Genomic DNA, 16,928 nt, shown 5'->3' with positions numbered 1-16,928 from the left:
GACGCGTGGGTCTCCAAAACACAATTATCACCCCCAGTGATCTACCAAAAATGTACTTTGTCCTGGTTTCCACCCGGGGGTTCAGAGACCCCCTCCGAACACAACAAGTCTATGGGAGTCTGCGTCTCTTCGTCTCGTCCACTATCTCGAACAACTGATAAGCAACCCCCACCTCGTGATGATCTTCAACTCGTTTGCTACGGCGGCTCTCTCTCGTACGGGAGACGCAGACAGATAAGTGGGGGAAAGGGCGGCGCATAGCGCACTTTGCACCCCCGTCTTGGTGTCCTCTGTCTTTATCGATGACGTGTTGCACCTGTTCTCGCCTTCTTCTTTGTCTTCATTTGCTTTAGTTTTTGCTAGTGGTCCCAGTTCTACGGTTTTCAGCCAAAATAACCAATTTTTCTTTATTCCCCGGCTGTAAATCGGCGGAAGTTGCGTTTTTTTGAGAATTTCCTTTAAAAAAGCCTTGGAAATTGCAATTTCTTCGCAAAAAATCGTGGAAAAACGACAACTCGAATGTAAAATTGATAATTATTTCATGTAAAATCTCGTAAAATAAGGCAAAAATCTACTTTTTTCCCAAAAAGTGCACGAAAAATGTTTTCTTACAGTGTATTTTTTTTTCTACACTTCTACGACTTTAAAGGAGGGTGCATTCATTCGAAAGGGTCTCTCCACGCGCTTCAAAATCAATTTTTGAAGCGCGTGGCGAGACCATTTCGGATAAATGCGCCCTCCTTTAAAGTCAAGAAAACATTTTTCGTGCACTTTTTGGGAAAAAAGTAGATTTTTGCCTTATTTTACGAGATTTTACGGGAAATATTCATCAAATTTTCGTTCAAGTGGTCGTTTTTCCACGATTTTCTGCGAAGAAATTGCGATTTCCAAGGCTTTTTTCAAGAAAAATATCATAAATAATTGATGAAAACTCTGAATTTATAATTAAAAAATCGATTTTACTCAATTTTTCTATCGAATATCCAAAAAAAAAATGATTACAAACGGCAAACCGACAATTTGCCCAAAATGAAAATTTCCGGCAAATCGGCAAACCGACAATTTGCCGGAATTGAAAATTTCCGGCAAATCGGCAAACCGACAATTTGCCGAAAATTAAAATTTCCTGCAAATCGGCAATTTGCCGGAATTGAAAATTTCCGGCAAACCGGCAATTTGTCGGCAAATCAATTTGCCGAACAGCAATTGCCGCCCACCCCTGAATTGAACTGTTTTATTTAAAGGTTTTGAAAATCCGTTTTTTTTTTTAAACAAAAAAAATCAAAAATCCTCCAAAATTACTCTTTTTCGTCAGAAAAACGCAATTTTTGCTCACTAAACCTCATATTTTCACCTGGAACACTCCAAAAAAGCTTAAATTTTTGTGGTTTTGAGGCGAAATTCCAACTTGTCAAAGTTCAATATCCATTACTCGTTCCCACGTGCTGTGACGCTTATCAGGCAATTATTCCGTCATTTTTGGCTCCAAACTGTTCGATTATCAGTTGTCAACACGTTTTTCTAATTAGGCGTCTTCTTCTTCAATTTCAATTTCCAGTGCTCTTACCAAGTGTACGAAAGTACACTGAATCTGGTTGATAAGAAAAAAAGATCGCCAAGATCACCTTTTCTATTTCTGATTTTCCTCCTCGCAGGGAGCTTCCCAACAAAGCACCCGGGCGGCTCCGAGAGCACGGCCACGGCCGTTGTTGTTGCTGTTTAGCTCTCTGGGGCTCTCTCTGTGTGTCTCTCGGCTCTATTCAATTTTCGAATCAAACCTTTGAATTTCCTTTCTTTTTTTGTTGGAAGATCAAATCATCATTTCTAAAGGAGAAAAACAGCATGAAGGATATGATATAATTTCAAAGAGAATTTGGCCCAGTTTTTGATCTTTTTCCGTCTTGTTGTGTTAACCCATTGAACAGATTGTGTTGGGGAAAAACAACGTTGCTCCCCCCCCCACGTCAATTTATTTTAACATTTCGTCCTCCTATCTGTTCTGATTGCAGTGATAAGTAAATTGCTATAAACAATTATTTTCACTTTCTGTCGGGCGAGGTTTCGTACTTTTTCAAGTTAAAAAATCAGAATTTTATGAATAAATGCTTTTTTATTAGCCATAAAATTCATTTAAAGGTGGTATATTGCTCTATTATACCCAAAATTGTATGAAAACACCGAATTTCTTAATGAAACTTCTCAAAAAAATGACCTAAAATTCGTTAATATTTGAAGTTTGGAAATCAACTTTTTTGAAATCACCGTCTAATTTGTGGTATAGGAATTAATTATTTCGGGTTTTCAACTCGATTTTAGGTATTTTAAACCTAAATCAAGTCTGAAACCCAAAATAATTAACTTGTATTCCCAAAATTAGACGGTGATTTCAAAAAAGTTGATTTCCAGCCGCTGACCAGGCAAATTTCAAATTTTAACGAATTTTAGGTCATATTTTGAGACGTTTCATTCTGAAATTCGGCGTTTTCATTCAATTTTGCGTATAATAGAGCAATATACCACCTTTAAATAAATTTTATGGCTATAAAAAGGCATTTATTCATGAAAGTCAGCTTTTTTAGCTTCTTAAAAGGTAGGAAAACTATATTGAAAATGGCAAAAATTCCATAAATTTACCCCGTTTTCATCATATTCCGTTGAAAATTTAAAAAAAATTAAATAATTTCAGGGTTATTAATACGGGAAAACTACACACTAACCTCACCGGAAAATCTCGTCGAGACCAGCATTTGTGCCATTAAAATCGAGGAAACTAACCTTTAAAGGACCCACAGAGAGCTATGGCTGAGGCACGCAGTGCTGCCGCGCTTTCTTTTGCCGGTAGATCATTCGAAAAAAAAAAAGCTTCAAAATCTGATTTTTCTCAATTTTCAGTGACCCACGATGGAGTCTCGGTGAGCTACGATCAGGAGCTGCTCCGCGATATTTGGCACGGAATCAGTCGTTCGTATAAACGACGTACCGGACGATTCCGCAATGATTTCATGAATGGGATGTTCCCGGCAAACTCGTGGACGCTGGGTCTCGTTGTGGGAGCGGTCGCCGTTTTTTCGGTCATCAAACACGACTTGTCGTTCGGCATTTTTCCATTTATTCAGAATTATATTGTGCATTATATTTTTGGGTGAGCGGGGAGATTTCCATTCAAATCGAAGAAAAAAAAAACATTTTTTGAATTTGAAAATACCGGAAAAAGCGTCAAAAATCATGAAAAACACAAAATTTTGCGATTTTTTGCGCCAAATATGGTCTCGACACGACAAATTGTTTTGTTAATTACGAAAAAAAAATTGAAATTTTCTTATTACACATACGTGAAAAAAATTTGAAATTTTCTTATTACATATTTTTGAAAAAAATTTGAAATTTTCTTATTACACATTCGTTTAAAAAATTTGAAATTTTCTTATTACACACTCGTGAAAAACATTTGAAATTTTCTTATTACACACTCGTGAAAAAATGTGAAATTTTCTTATTACATACTCGTGAAAAAATCGAACTTTTCTTATTACACATTCGTGAAAAAATGTGAAATTTTATTATTACACAATCCTGAAAAAAAAGTGATATTTTATTATTACACATGCGTTAAAACTTTAAAGGCGCACATCTTGTTACTTTTAACAAAAATTAATCGTTTCGAGACCGGGAACTGTATTTTTTCAGTGATGGCTACCTCGGTCAAAGTATCTCAATCGCCGTGGCCGGTGCTCTTCTTTGGCTGATCTTTGTGCAACTTCTTCGTCTGAGCATCAAAACTCTTCTGGAATACAAGGGATGGATGTACGAATCGCCCGGAAAACCAGTGTCAAAAGCCACAAAATTGTGGCTCGGCGTGCTCCATATCATCTCGAAAGCCGGTCCAATGCTCCATTCGTTCCAGGGCGCCCTGCCACGTCTTCCGTTGCCGAATCTTGATGATACCGTTAGAAAGGTAGAGGATTTGATGGTTCGAAGCGAAGAATTTGGAAAAATGTCACTGAAAATCGTGAAAAAGCACTCAATTTTTCAATTTTTCACCTAAAAATCATGTCAAAATCAATTTTTGCTCGAAAATACCAGAGAAGCTACAAAAAACCTGAAATTCTCAGAAAATTTCACGTTTGCGACCGGAATTTCGATGCTGGATGCTTTTTTTTTTGAGATTTTTCGCGATAACTTACCGTCATGGGTCTCGCCACGCTGACAACGAGCTACAGTAGCTCGCTGTTAGCGTGGCGAGACCCATTACCGTAAGATATCGCGAAAAATCTTATAGTTAAACGTCTACTTATTACGGGAATCTAAAATTCTGAGAATGCGTATTGCACAACACATTAGACGCGCAAAATATCTCGTAGCGAAAACTACAGTAACTCTTTAAATGACTACTGTAGCGCGCTTGTGTCGATTTACGGGGGGGCTCGATTTTCGAAATGAATTTCTATTTGAAAAATCGAAGGAAAATTTAATATAGTTCAGACTTTTCGAATAGAAATTAATTTCGAAAATCGAGCCCCCGTAAATCGACACAAGCGCGCTACAGTAGTCATTTAAAGAGTTACTGTAGTTTTCGCTGCGGGATATTTTGCGCGTCAAATATGTTGTGCAATACGCATTCTCAACATTTCGTGTTCCCGTAATAATAAAGGAAGTAACTTTTTTTGGAAAAAAAAACCAAATTTTTAGGAAAAAAAACCAAATTTCTTGGAAAAAAATCAGATTTTTTTAGAAAAAAACCAAAATTTTTGGAAAAAAAACCCCGATTTTTGGACAACAAAACCAAATTTTTTGGAAAATAAAACCAAATTTCTTGGAAAAAAATCAGATTTTTTTAGAAAAAAACCAAATTTTTTCAAAAAAAAAAACCAAATTTCTTGGAAAAAGACCAGATTTTTTATTTAAAAAAAACCAAATTTTGTGGAAAAAACCCCCGATTTTTTAGAAAAAAATCATTTTAATTGAAAAAAGGCTAAAAATCTCAAAAATCCAATTTTTCCAGCATCTCCTCTCGATGAAGCCGATCCTAAGCGATGAAGAATTCCAGGAGCTTGAATTCCTATCAGAACGTTTCCGTAAAGGAGTCGGCCGACGCCTTCAGAGATATCTCACCCTTAAATCGTGGTTCTCATCCAACTACGTCACCGATTGGTGGGAGGAGTTTGTCTACATGCGGCAGCGATCGCCGATTATGATCAATTCCAACTATTACGGATTCGACACACTCAACGAGCATCCAACACAGAATCAAGCATCCCGTGCCGCCAATCTCACCTACACATCCCTCCAATTCCGTAGAATGGTTGATCGTCAAGAGGTCTCGCCGTTCTCGATTTCCCCGCGGACAAAGGTTCCATTCTGTACAATGCAGTACGAGAGGCTTTTCAATACGTGCAGAGTACCAGGAGAAGAAGTAGATCGGCTTTTGCATTGGGATGATGCTAAACATATTGCAGTCTATTGTCGTGGAGTCTGGTTTAAGCTTATTGTTCATAATGGAAAAAGGTAAAAATTCTGTGAAAAAACTAGATTTTCTGGAGAAAAAGTCCAAATTTTTTGTCGAAAAAACCCAGATTTTTTTGGATAAAAAAACCGATTTTTTGGAGAAAAACCAGATTTTTTAAAAGAAAAAAACCAGATTTATTAGGAAAAAAAGCCAGATTTTTTTTGGAAAAAAATACCGATTTTTTAAAAGAAAAAAGCCAGATTTTTTTTTGGAGAAAAATACCGATTTTTTAAAAGAAAAAATCCAGAATTTTTTTGGAAAAAATCAGATTTTTCTGAAAAAAAAATTAGATTATTTGGAAAAAAATCTAATTTTTTTTGATAAAATAACCAAATTTTTTGGAAAAAAACCCCGATTTTTGGGTTAATAAATCCAAATTTTTTGTCGAAAAAAATCAGTTTTTTTGTCGAAAAAAGCCAGATTTTTTTGGAGAGAAAACCAGATTTTTTAGAAGAAAAAATCCAGATTTTTTGGCAAAAAAAACCCAAGATTTTTATAGAAATCCAAATTTTCTGGATAAAAATCTAAATTTTTTGGGAAAAAAACAGATTTTGTGGAAAAAAATCAAAATGTTTTGGAAAAAACCCAGATTTTGTGATAAAATAACATCAGATTTTTTTGGGAAAAAAACCGTATTTTTTAAAGAAAAAATCCAGATTTTTTGTCTAAAAAAACCAGATTTTTCTGGAGAAAAAACAATATTTTTTGGGAAAAAAAACTAGATTTTTTAAGAAAAAAAACTGACTTTTTGGAAAAAATGCTAGATTTTATGGGAAAAAAACCAGATTTTTTTGGAAAAAAAAATTAGATTTTTTGGAAAAAACCCCCGATTTTTGGGTTAATAAATCCAAATTTTTTGTCGAAAAAATCAGATTTTTTGTCGAAAAAATCCAGATTTTTTTGGAGAGAAAACCAGATTTTTTAAAAGAAAAAATCCAGATTTTTTGGCGAAAAAAAACCCAAGATTTTTATAGAAATCCAAATTTTCTGGATAAAAATCTAAATTTTTTGGGAAAAAACAGATTTTGTGATAAAATAACATCAGATTTTTTGGAAAGAAAATCAAATTCTTTGGAAAAAAAAAACAAATTTTTTTGGAAAAAAATTCAGATTTTTTCGAGAAAAAACCCAGATTTTTTAGAAAAAAATCTAATTTATTTACCTGACAGAATTTCTCTTTAAAAACGTGTTTTTCTTCAATTTTCATCAGAATTTCGCTATAAAATTAGCCTGAAACCTCTATTTTTGATAAACTGTGTCAAAATCTGAAATTTAAAGATTTTAGTAAGATTCAGAGATAGTTTTACTGAAAAATTCGGAAATATCCAAAAAAAAATTCAGAATAAACCCCCAAAACAGCTCAAAATCGCAAAAACCGAAATAATAAATTTGAAAATTGAAAATTGAAAACCTGAAATTTTTGGCGCCTTCAGGCATGAGAAAATTCTTCTAAAAACCCTATTTTTCGATTAATGCTTCTTTTTTTTTTTGAAATGTCGTTTTTTATTCAAAATTTACAAAATACAGAAAAATTCTGGAAAAACCAAAAAAAAAAACCATTTTTATAATTAACTAAACCCCCCTTAAACAGCTCAGAATTGCAGAAAACAGAAAAAAAAATTAAAAATTAAAAAAAAAACCCCCCCCCCCTTTTTTTCGATTAATTTTCTGGAATTTTTACAGAAATCAAATCTAAGTTTCGGAAGTTCTTCAAACTTAGTCCAAAAAATACACACATTTTTTTTGGAAAAAAAACCAGATTTTTTAAAAGAAAAAAAAACCAGATTTTTTTGGAGAAAAATATCCGTTTTTTTAAGTAAAAAAACCAGATTTTTTAAAGAAAAAAACCGTATTTAAAAAAAAATCCAAATTTTTTATCGGAAAAACGCAGATTTTCTGAATAAAAAACCAGATTTTTTTGGAGAAAAATATCCGTTTTTTAAGAAAAAAAAACCAGATTTTTTAAAGAAAAAAACCGTATTTAAAAAAAAATCCAAATTTTTTATCGGAAAAACGCAGATTTTCTGAATAAAAAACCAGATTTTTTTTTCTTCAATAAATTTCCCTTAAACTTTTCCTAAAATTTTCAGACTCCTGGAAGCATGCGAGCTTCAAGTACAATACGACGCAATCCTTGCTCACACCCATGAGCCATCGGAAGGCGAGATGCACTTAGCATCCCTGACAGCCGGAGAACGAGCCGATTGGGCTAAAACTCGTCGTGCTCACTTCAGAAGTGGAGTTAACAAGACAAGCTTGAACGATATCGAAAGAGCCGCATTCGTAGTGATTCTTGACGACGAGGAGACCCACTACGATCCACAGGATCCATCGAAGCTTGACCATTGGGCTCACAATTTGTTGCACGGAAAGGCTCACGATCGTTGGTTCGACAAGTCGTTCAATCTGATCATCTCGAAGAATGGACACGTCGGAATTAACACTGAACATTCGTGGGGTGACGCTGCTGTGATGGCTCATTTCACTGAATGGAGCTTGCTTCAGGATATTGTATTTATTGGTTATGATGAGAACGGGCGGTGCAAGGGAGAACCCAAGGAGAAGCTTACACCGGAACGACTGAAGTGGGAGATCCCAGCGCCTGCACTGGATCAGATTCGGAAGTCGATGGAGGTGGCCAACGCGTTGATTGCCGATGTTGAGATGTCTTTGTTGGTTTGGACGGATTATGGAAAAGGATTCGCGAAGAAGTTGAAGGTTTCACCGGATGCTTTCTTGCAGATGACACTTCAATATACCTATTTTAAGGTTCGTAGGCGAACTTGAGAAAAATTTTTAAAAAATTATCGATTTTGCTCTAAAAAATCCTGAATAATCTCAAATTCTCAAAAACCACAAAAAAAAACCGAAAAAAATAAAGAAATGAAAAATCCAATTACCTCCAAAATTATAAGCCACCCCCCATTTTTGAACCAATCACCGTCTTCGAACTCCGCCCACTCCATCTGATTGGTTGAAAAGTGGGGGCGGAGCAAATCGTGGATTGGTCAAGCAGTTCTCATTTTGGAGGTTATTTTTCAATGAGAACTGCTTGACCAATCAACGATTTGCTTCGCGGCCCACTTTTCAACCAATCAGATGGAGTGGGCGGAGTTCGAAGGCGCTGATTGGTTTGAAAAAGGGGAAAATCGCGTTTTTGAGATTTTTTTTTCGCGATTTTTAACAAAATTTCTAAATTTTTAATGATTTTTTTTTTCAATTTTTCAAAAATCAAAAAACCCGCCGAATTAAATTTGAATTCCCGCGCAAATGAGTGACGTCACTTTTGATATTTTTCTGGCTTAATTTACTTTTTTTTTCATTTTTACTTTTAAATTTGATTTAATACACCATTTGTCAATATTTGAAACAATTTTCCGGAAAAAAATTTCTAAAGAAATATTGAATTCCCAATTTTTCAGGCTAATTTTGAAATTTCCAGTTTTCTTCACGGAGAATTGTGTTTGAAATATTGACAAATAGTGTATTAAATCAAATTCGAAAGGAAAAAACTGTAAATTTACCCTGAAAACGCAAAAAAATGTCAAAAGTGACGTCATTCATAGTTTCTTTGATTTTTGAAAAATTGAAAAAAAAAATCATTAAAAATTCAGAAATTTTTTTTGAATTTTTTTCAGTTATATTCGGTCATTTAGAGCAAAAAAAATTTTTTTTTTGAATTTTTAGAAGCAAAATCCCCATTAACGCTACTCCACCTTTAAAAAACACCGTAAAATAACTCAATTTTTTTGCAGAATCAAAATAAATTCTCGCTGACCTACGAAGCCTCAATGACCCGTCTCTTCCGTGAAGGACGTACCGAAACTGTCCGTTCCTGCACTGTCCAATCCTCGGATTTCGTTCGTTCAATGCTCGACGCCTCGAAGACGCCTCAAGATCGCCTCCAACTCCTCCGTAAAGCATGCGACAAGCATCAGGAGCTGTACCGAGACGCGATGTGTGGACAAGGAGTCGATCGTCATCTCTTCGCTCTCTACGTTATCAAGAGATATTTGGAAGAGGAATCCCCGTTTTTCGATAATATCTTCCCACCGACATACTTGCTCTCAACTTCCCAGACTCCGATGAATCAGTGCGAAGCTGATGCCAAGGGACTTTCCAACGAAGTTCGCTTGAGATTGATCACTGCCGGAGGTGGATTCGGTCCGGTGGCTGATCGGGGTTACGGTGTCTCTTATATTGTTGCAGGGGAAGATACTCTGTCTTTCCATATCTCTAGCAAGAGATCTGCCGATAATACGGTAATTTTTGTTTTACAGTTACAGTATTTTTCTCTGAAAAACCCCCGATTTTTTGGAAAAAAACCCAGATTTTCTGGAAAAAAAAATCTATTTTTTGTCTAAAAAAACCCAGATTTTTTGGAAAAAAATACCAATTTTTTGTTTAAAAAAAACCCGATTTTTTTGGAAAAGCCAGAATTTTTTCAGAAAAAAACCCAGATTTTTTGGAAAAAAACCGAATTTTTTGTTTAAAAAAAGCAGATTTTTTGGAAAAAAATACCAATTTTTTGTTTAAAAAAAACCCGATTTTTTTGGAAAAGCCAGATTTTTTTCAGAAAAAAACCCAGATTTTTTGGAAAAAAACCGAATTTTTTGTTTAAAAAAAGCAGATTTTTTGGAAAAACCCGAGATTTTTTGTTGAAAAAACCCAGATTTGTTGGAAAAAAACCAATTTTTGGGAAAGACTCAGATTTTCTGGAAAAAATCCCCAGATTAAAAAAAACCAGATTTTTTGAAAAAAACCCAAATTTTCTGGAACGAACAAAAGATTTTTCGTTTGAAAAAACCAGATTTCTTATTGTAAACAATATTCATATTGTGGAAAAAAATTTTTTTTTAAACTTATCTTCAAAATTCGAAAAAATTTGAGCAATTTTTGCCGAAAAACCACAAAATTTATCTATTTCATCCAATTTTCTTCCAGAGCTCCCGTGAATTCCGTGAAGAGCTCAAGCGCTCGCTCAACGACATGAAGAAGCTCGCCGAGGCGATTGAGGCGCCGAAGAAAAAGCAATAAGTGCTCCGTCTGAATTTATTTTTTTAAAAAATGTTTTTTTTTGGTTTTCCCGGCCATTTTTAACCCGCAATTTTTCCCTTTTGTTGTCTCCTTTTCACACACACACTTCGTGTACATTATACGTCCTTCTGAAAAATGCTCATTTTTATTGGATTTTTTTCCCTCAAAAAACTTGTCTGACTGGTAACAAAATGTAATTGTAAATACTAACAAAAATTTGTTTTTCCGAAAAAAAAAAGGAAATTTCCATGTATTTCCCCCAACCCTTTCCACTTTGTATGTCGAAGCCCTCAGCATAATGCGTTTTTTTATTTCTTTTCGACTATAAAATCATTGTGATTTTTAAAGAAAATAGTTCAACAGGAAAATGGTTTAAAAGCCGTAGAAAGCCGTGCTTTAGAATATTCTCAGAAATTGGAAATTTACAACAAAAATGTTTCAGTGGAACAGAAAATATGAAAATTACACCGAGAACTCTGCAACATTTGATAAAATTTCATAATTTGGAACTGTGGCCGAAGGATTTGGCTGAAACTATGAAAACCTGCTGTTATGTTAAAAAGTAGGCAAGAATTTGAAATTTTGAGCGAAATTGGTATTAGAGCGGATTTGCATACTCCACAATTTTCAAATTTTACGTGAAATCGGTGAAATCAGAGAAATCGTCAAAGGAGCGCGATTGCAACTTGAAAAAATTTGAATTTAAATTGGAAGCAGCGAAACTCTGGGGAATTATCCGTAGAGCGTATTTGCAAGTTTAAAAAAAGATTATTAGCATTGGAGCGCGCTTGCAACCTTAAAAATTTCGAAATTTTCAGAGATTTCATCACAGAAGCCGAAGAGAAAAGCCTTCTCGTCGACGTTGAGCCACACATGAAGCGTCTTCGGTACGAGAAGAGCCATTGGGACGATGTAGGAGTTTTTGATCATTTTTATGAGGAAAACAGATTTAAAATTTACAAAATTCAAAAAATGATAGTTTTGTGAAAAAAAATTTATTGAAAATCTCGGATAAAATATGTTTTAATCCAAAATTTGACATAAAATTTGAAATTTAGAGTTCTCAGTCAATAAAACATTACTGGTGGCTTAGAAATATTATTCTAGGCCATCAATATATTGTCGATGACCTAGAAATTAAAATTTTGGATTTCTAGGTCATCAATATAGAATTGGTGGCCTAGAAATAATATTCTAGGCCATCAGTAAATTGTCGATGGCCTAGAAATTGAAATTTTGGATTTATAGGTCATCAGTATAGAATAAGTGGCCTAGAAATCGTGTTCTAGGTTTCAGATGAATTCATGGCCTAGAAATACCTATTTCGAATTTCTAGGCCACCAGCAAGCTTCCCGTGGCCTAAAAGTCTCCCATATTTTCTAGGCCATCCACCTATACCGAGAACGTGAGCAACGAAAATGGCGAGACGAGAATCTCGAAGTGATCTCCCGCATCCGGAGTGAATCGTTCGGCGCCAACACCGAACATTTGACCTACGTGCATATTTTGGATCTACACAAGGACGGTGTCATCAAACCACACATTGACGCGATTCGAGTGCGTGCAAGTTGACCAGGGTTCTGGGCTTCCTCATCGAATTTTTCGCGCTCTATTGACAATCCCCCGCCGGACAACGCGTGGGAAAGTCGTGTACTCCACACGGACAAATACATTTAGTTTTACAACTAAAATCGAGCCGCGACGCGACACGCAACGCGCCGTAAATCTACCCCAGATATGGTCGAGCCAACATGGCCTAGTTCGGCAATTATTATCATTAGAGCGCATTTAAAACTTATAACTCAAAAATATTCAAAAAAAATCCGAAATTTTCAGTATTGTGGTGACGTCATCACGGGTGTCTCCCTGCTCTCCGACGCTATTATGCGGCTCCGGCACAAGGATCAGAAGGATGAACTGATTATGGATCTTCTGATGCCTAGAAGAAGTTTATATCGATTAGGGTGAGTTTAGCCATAGAGCGAACTTGCTCACCACATTTTTAAAAAATCTAAAAAATTCGAAAATTTCAGCGGTCCCGGACGATACGATTTCACACATGAGGTGCTCGGCGAGCAGGAAAGTGTGTGGAACGGAGAACAAGTGCCCAGGGAGCGAAGAATATCGATTATTTGTAGAGATCTTCCGAAAGTGGCGAATCGGCAGACGGCTGAGGAGGAGATTAAGCTGAAACCGATTCCTGAAGAAATTTAATTGTTTTTATTACCTGTGGTTCTTAGAATAAATTGTTGCAATTAATAAACAATTAATTATATTTTTGTATTTCATTATTATCTAGAGGCGAAATATTGCGATTTTAGCGCCAAACATGGTCTCGACACGACAGATTTTTGTTAAATGCAAAAAGGGGCGCGCCTTTAAAGAGTACTATAGTTTTTATCGATTTTCAGAGAAATTTCAAACTACAGTACTATTTAAAGGCGCACAGCTTTTTCGATCAAACCAGAATTTGTCGCGTCGAGACCTGGTACCGTATTTTGGCGCAAAATTTAGCTTCTGGTTAATAACACAATGTTATAATAACTTCTCCAGCACAGAAAATTAGCAGTATTTGAAGGTACGAATATATTACGGAAACACAAAATTCTAAGAATACGTACTGCGCAACATGTTTGACGTGCAAAATATCTCGTAGCGAAAACTACAGTAACTCTTTAAATGACTACTGTAGCGCCTGTGTCGATTTACGGGTTGTTCTATCTTATCGATAGAGAAGCTTAAAAATGAGAAAATATTGCAAAGAAACTAGTGAAAATGGAATATCGCTCGTAAATCGACACAAGCGCTACAGTAGCCATTTAAAGAATTACTGTAGTTTTCGCTACGAGATATTTTGCGCGTCAAATATGTTGTGCACTACGCATTCTCAGAATTTTGTGTTTATATAACAAATCAATTAAAAAACATGTTTTATTAACAACTTTCCCTCCGCATCCAAACCCACATAAACAATATGAACACATTTCTCTGTTTCTCGTGCACTTTTGTCTCGTTCTCTGGCCCCTCTCACTATTTCTTCTTCAACACCTTTTCTCCATTTTTTCTTATTTTTGTCTAGCAAGCGAACAATTTTCTTCGTATTTTCGAAAACTGACTTTTGCCACGTGGAAGCTTGCGAGAAATCGATATTTTCTCAAATCAAAATAATCATTTAAACTTTTTAGAAGCATGAGCTCATCTAGTAGAACTCTCCACCCGGGAAGCTATGCGTTCCAGGAGGAGACTCGGCGTGATCTCGAAAGGCTGGCGCAACTTAGTAAGTTGGTTAAATTTTGGCCGAGGTTTCTCTTTCACGGCCACGAAGAAAAAAAAACAATATTTTAAACCAATTTACTCAAATTTTGGCAATTTCCCTAATTTTGGCAATTAACCATAATTTACTAAATGAAAAATAAGGTAATTATGGTGAATTGCCAAATTTTGGTAAATTAGTAAATTTTCCATTTCAGACCAGAGCACTTCCAGGAAAAGCCGTGACCGATACAGAAGATCTCCGAATAGGAGTCAGTTTTTTTTTCTAAATTAAATTATTTTTATAATGTCAATGGGAGTAGTAAAACTTTTTAAAACACCTTTTTTCATAATTTTGAAATTTGATCAAAAAAGTTATTATTTTAATCGATTTTTAATTATTTGTGTTTCAACGTTGTAGCTTTTTCTCAAAAATTTCTCGAAAAGTACGCATTTTAGGAAAATTAGGTAGTTTACCAAAACTTGGCAAACTGGCAATCTACCAAAATTTGGCAATTTACAAAAACTGGCAATTCCCTAAAATTTACCAATTCACCAAAATTCGGCAATTTTCCAAAACTTGGCAACTTTCCGAAATTAGGCAATTAACCAAATTTGGCCAGTTTTCCAAAATTCGGCAAATTTACCGAAACTTGGCGATTTACCAAAAATTGACAATTAACCAAATTTTGCCAGTTTTCCAAAATTTGGCAATATTCCAAAATGTGGCATTTTTCCAAAATTTACCAATTTACAAAAACTTACCAGTTTACTCAAATTTGGCAACTTATCAAAATTTGGCAATTTGCCAAAACTAACGACATTTACAAACTTACCAAAACTTGGCCGTTTCCCAAAATTTATCGATATTTGTAAGTTTTCTACCAACAAAACCCCAATTTCAGACTCGAACCGCCACCATCCTTACCATCCCAGTTCTCAGCCTGCTTTTGCTCCGTTCAGAAGCTCCCGTGAGTTAAAAAAAATTGTTTCAAAGAAAAATCGAAAATAATTCTTCAGAGTCTTATCGCCCGAGAGAAAACGAACCTGAGGAAGAAGCCGGTGGTAAGTGCGGTTATATTTTTAATTTTTTCAAAAAAAAAATGTCTAGACAATTTTTAAATCTTGTGAAACGTCTAGCATAGGTCCAGGGCACATTGAAAACTTTCTGAAATTTTAGAAAAATCTGCAAATTCAGATTTTCGCCATCTCAGGTCTTAATAATATTCCAAAAGGCGTTTTTTTTTTCAGGCCAGTCATCCTCAAGCTCAGCATACGAAGCCCCAGAAATGGAGAGACAGGCGACGTCACCGGGTAATTTTCAAAATTTTGAATCAATTTTCTAAGCATTTTTTTACAGAACTGGATTACGCACAATATCAAAACAGAAGTAAGCAATTTTTTAAGTCAGGAAGTCTAGGTTGAAGATTTAAAAAAATCAATTTCAGGCCATGATGATGAAGTGATGATTCTAGAGAATGAGCCAAAAGAGCAATACCCGATGCCCACGGAGACGGTGGAGCCAGTTACTAATGGTAGATCAAACGAAAATATTCTTCTCAAGTTTCCTCCAATTTCAGAAACTGAGCCAGAAGTTGCAAACTCCACTTTTGAGCAACAAAAGAGAGAGCTCACTCGTGAGCTGGAAGACTTGGAACTAGCGAAACTCAGAGCCCAAATCCACCACGAGAAAGCTCTTATGGAGATTGAGGAAGAGGAAAGAAAGACAAAGCTTGAGTTGAAGAAAAAGTCGCTGGAATTTGTGCAGAAAGAGTTGCAGCTGAAAGTGGAAGCTTCTGCACTGAAAGATTCAGAGATCAAGCTGGCAAGGATGGAGGCTCAGAAGATGGCTCGACGATATGAGGACGCGTACATTGAAGACGAAGAAATAACTCTGAATCCAGTAAGTTATCAGATTAATATAAGTTTAAAGGTTTTAATCGAAATAAAAAAATTCAGCAATCAACTCCGGAACCTCTTGAAAAAAAGTCCATCTCGACTAGTCGCCAGCGAAACCAGGTTTATGGGCAATCTGGAAACTTTTTTAAACTTACTATTTCAGATTGCTATCAAACGCGAGCCGGTAGAGACGTCAGCAAGGGAATTGAGACCACGGAATACTCTCGGAAAATGGCAGGGAAGAAATTCAAAGGTGGGACTCTCTTTTCGAGGTCGTGCTCTTAAAAAAAAACTTTTTTAAACAAGATTTTTTTCAAATTGTTTTTACAAATTTTTTTACAAAAAGAACTCAAATTCAAATTCGAGTTCAAATTCGAGTTGAACTCAAAATTTTCAAATTTTCAAGAATTTTTCAGATGGAGTAAGGAATTGGCTTCTTCATGGCTCCTAATCTTCTTTTTGGTTTTATTATATTCTTGTTTTGTAAAAATGCATTTTCCCTCCTTTTTCTCAATTTACCACCATGACCAAAAATCCCATTGAAAATCCCATTTCATTAATCAGTATTCACTTTTTTTCCCCACACTTCTCTCATTCTATTCAAGTAAGTATTTTCTCACATGCAAATTTCAATGTCTGAATTTTTATTCAATTCTTGTTTTTTTCTGTTCTATGATATAAACATTGGTGAATTAATTATGCGGATTTTTAGAGGACGTTTTACTGAAGCACATGGTCACAGGGCGATCAAAGAAATTGTCGGCGTAAAGTTAAATTTCCGGCAATTCTGCAAACCGGCACTTTGCCGATTTGCCAAAAAAAATTCGGCAAACTGTGGGTTTGCACATTTTTTCTGGAAATTTCAAAAAAAAAATTCATGTCAAAATTTTGAAAAATCAGTCAATTTTATGAACGCCGGAATTTTTTTCAACTAATATGACTACTAAGCCGAATATGACTACTAAGCTACTAAGCCGCAGACGATTTTTTCCGGCAAATCGCCAAACCGGCAATTTGCCCGTTTGTCGATTTGCCGAATTTACCGGAAAAACGGCATTTGCCGAAAATCTTCGGCAAGTTGTGGGTTTGCACTTTTTTTCTGGAAATTTAAGAATGTCAAAAGTTTGAAATATCTATGAAAACATCTAGAGAAAACGGAAATTATTGATTTTTAAAAATCCCTTTAAAATATTCCGACAAGTTGATATCCGGCAAACGGCAAATTGGCAATTTG

General features: G+C 35.3%; 3 protein-coding genes across 3 annotated transcripts; all 3 read left to right on the top strand.

The window, feature by feature from the left end:
- The first annotated feature begins 2,686 nt into the window (after positions 1 to 2,686).
- cpt-1 (carnitine O-palmitoyltransferase) lies at positions 2,687 to 10,887 on the top strand. Its single transcript, NM_064320.7, has 7 exons — positions 2,687 to 2,838; positions 2,893 to 3,142; positions 3,688 to 3,955; positions 5,003 to 5,505; positions 7,597 to 8,275; positions 9,262 to 9,768; positions 10,451 to 10,887. Exons 1-7 carry the CDS (start codon positions 2,799 to 2,801, stop codon positions 10,541 to 10,543), a joined length of 2,340 nt encoding a protein of 779 aa, NP_496721.2. The 5' UTR covers positions 2,687 to 2,798; the 3' UTR covers positions 10,544 to 10,887.
- Positions 10,888 to 10,985: 98 nt separating this feature from the next.
- On the top strand, positions 10,986 to 12,817 carry alkb-7 (Alpha-ketoglutarate-dependent dioxygenase AlkB-like domain-containing protein). The gene is made up of 5 exons (NM_001027271.2): positions 10,986 to 11,105; positions 11,362 to 11,455; positions 11,927 to 12,100; positions 12,380 to 12,507; positions 12,577 to 12,817. Exons 1-5 carry the CDS (start codon positions 10,999 to 11,001, stop codon positions 12,755 to 12,757), a joined length of 684 nt encoding a protein of 227 aa, NP_001022442.1. The 5' UTR covers positions 10,986 to 10,998; the 3' UTR covers positions 12,758 to 12,817.
- A 905-nt stretch (positions 12,818 to 13,722) lies between these two features.
- Y46G5A.15 (uncharacterized protein) lies at positions 13,723 to 16,403 on the top strand. The gene is made up of 11 exons (NM_064319.5): positions 13,723 to 13,820; positions 14,014 to 14,067; positions 14,701 to 14,766; positions 14,816 to 14,860; positions 15,047 to 15,109; positions 15,156 to 15,185; positions 15,244 to 15,330; positions 15,376 to 15,698; positions 15,755 to 15,814; positions 15,858 to 15,947; positions 16,111 to 16,403. The coding sequence occupies exons 1-11, from the start codon at positions 13,733 to 13,735 to the stop codon at positions 16,117 to 16,119; spliced, it is 915 nt and encodes a 304-aa protein (NP_496720.2). The 5' UTR covers positions 13,723 to 13,732; the 3' UTR covers positions 16,120 to 16,403.
- Positions 16,404 to 16,928: the final 525 nt, after the last annotated feature.

The sequence above is a fragment of the Caenorhabditis elegans genome, chromosome II, assembly GCF_000002985.6.
Source record: "Caenorhabditis elegans chromosome II".
Classification (NCBI taxonomy): Eukaryota; Metazoa; Nematoda; class Chromadorea; order Rhabditida; family Rhabditidae; genus Caenorhabditis; species Caenorhabditis elegans.
Note: the sequence above shows the minus strand (reverse complement) of the source record. Positions and strands in the feature narration are given on the sequence as shown.

Coding starts and splice junctions, on each gene's coding strand:
- cpt-1 (NM_064320.7), top strand. CDS start 2,799: ATGGCTGAGGCACGCAGTGCTGCCGCGCTTTCTTTTGCCG. Junction 8,276..9,261: donor TTCAATATACCTATTTTAAG/GTTCGTAGGCGA, acceptor ATTTTTTTGCAG/AATCAAAATAAATTCTCGCT. Junction 9,769..10,450: donor AGAGATCTGCCGATAATACG/GTAATTTTTGTT, acceptor ATTTTCTTCCAG/AGCTCCCGTGAATTCCGTGA.
- alkb-7 (NM_001027271.2), top strand. CDS start 10,999: ATGAAAATTACACCGAGAACTCTGCAACATTTGATAAAATTTCATAAT. Junction 12,101..12,379: donor CACACATTGACGCGATTCGA/GTGCGTGCAAGT, acceptor CGAAATTTTCAG/TATTGTGGTGACGTCATCAC. Junction 12,508..12,576: donor AGAAGTTTATATCGATTAGG/GTGAGTTTAGCC, acceptor CGAAAATTTCAG/CGGTCCCGGACGATACGATT.
- Y46G5A.15 (NM_064319.5), top strand. CDS start 13,733: ATGAGCTCATCTAGTAGAACTCTCCACCCGGGAAGCTATGCGTTCCAG. Junction 14,861..15,046: donor ACCTGAGGAAGAAGCCGGTG/GTAAGTGCGGTT, acceptor TTTTTTTTTCAG/GCCAGTCATCCTCAAGCTCA. Junction 15,331..15,375: donor GGTGGAGCCAGTTACTAATG/GTAGATCAAACG, acceptor CTCCAATTTCAG/AAACTGAGCCAGAAGTTGCA.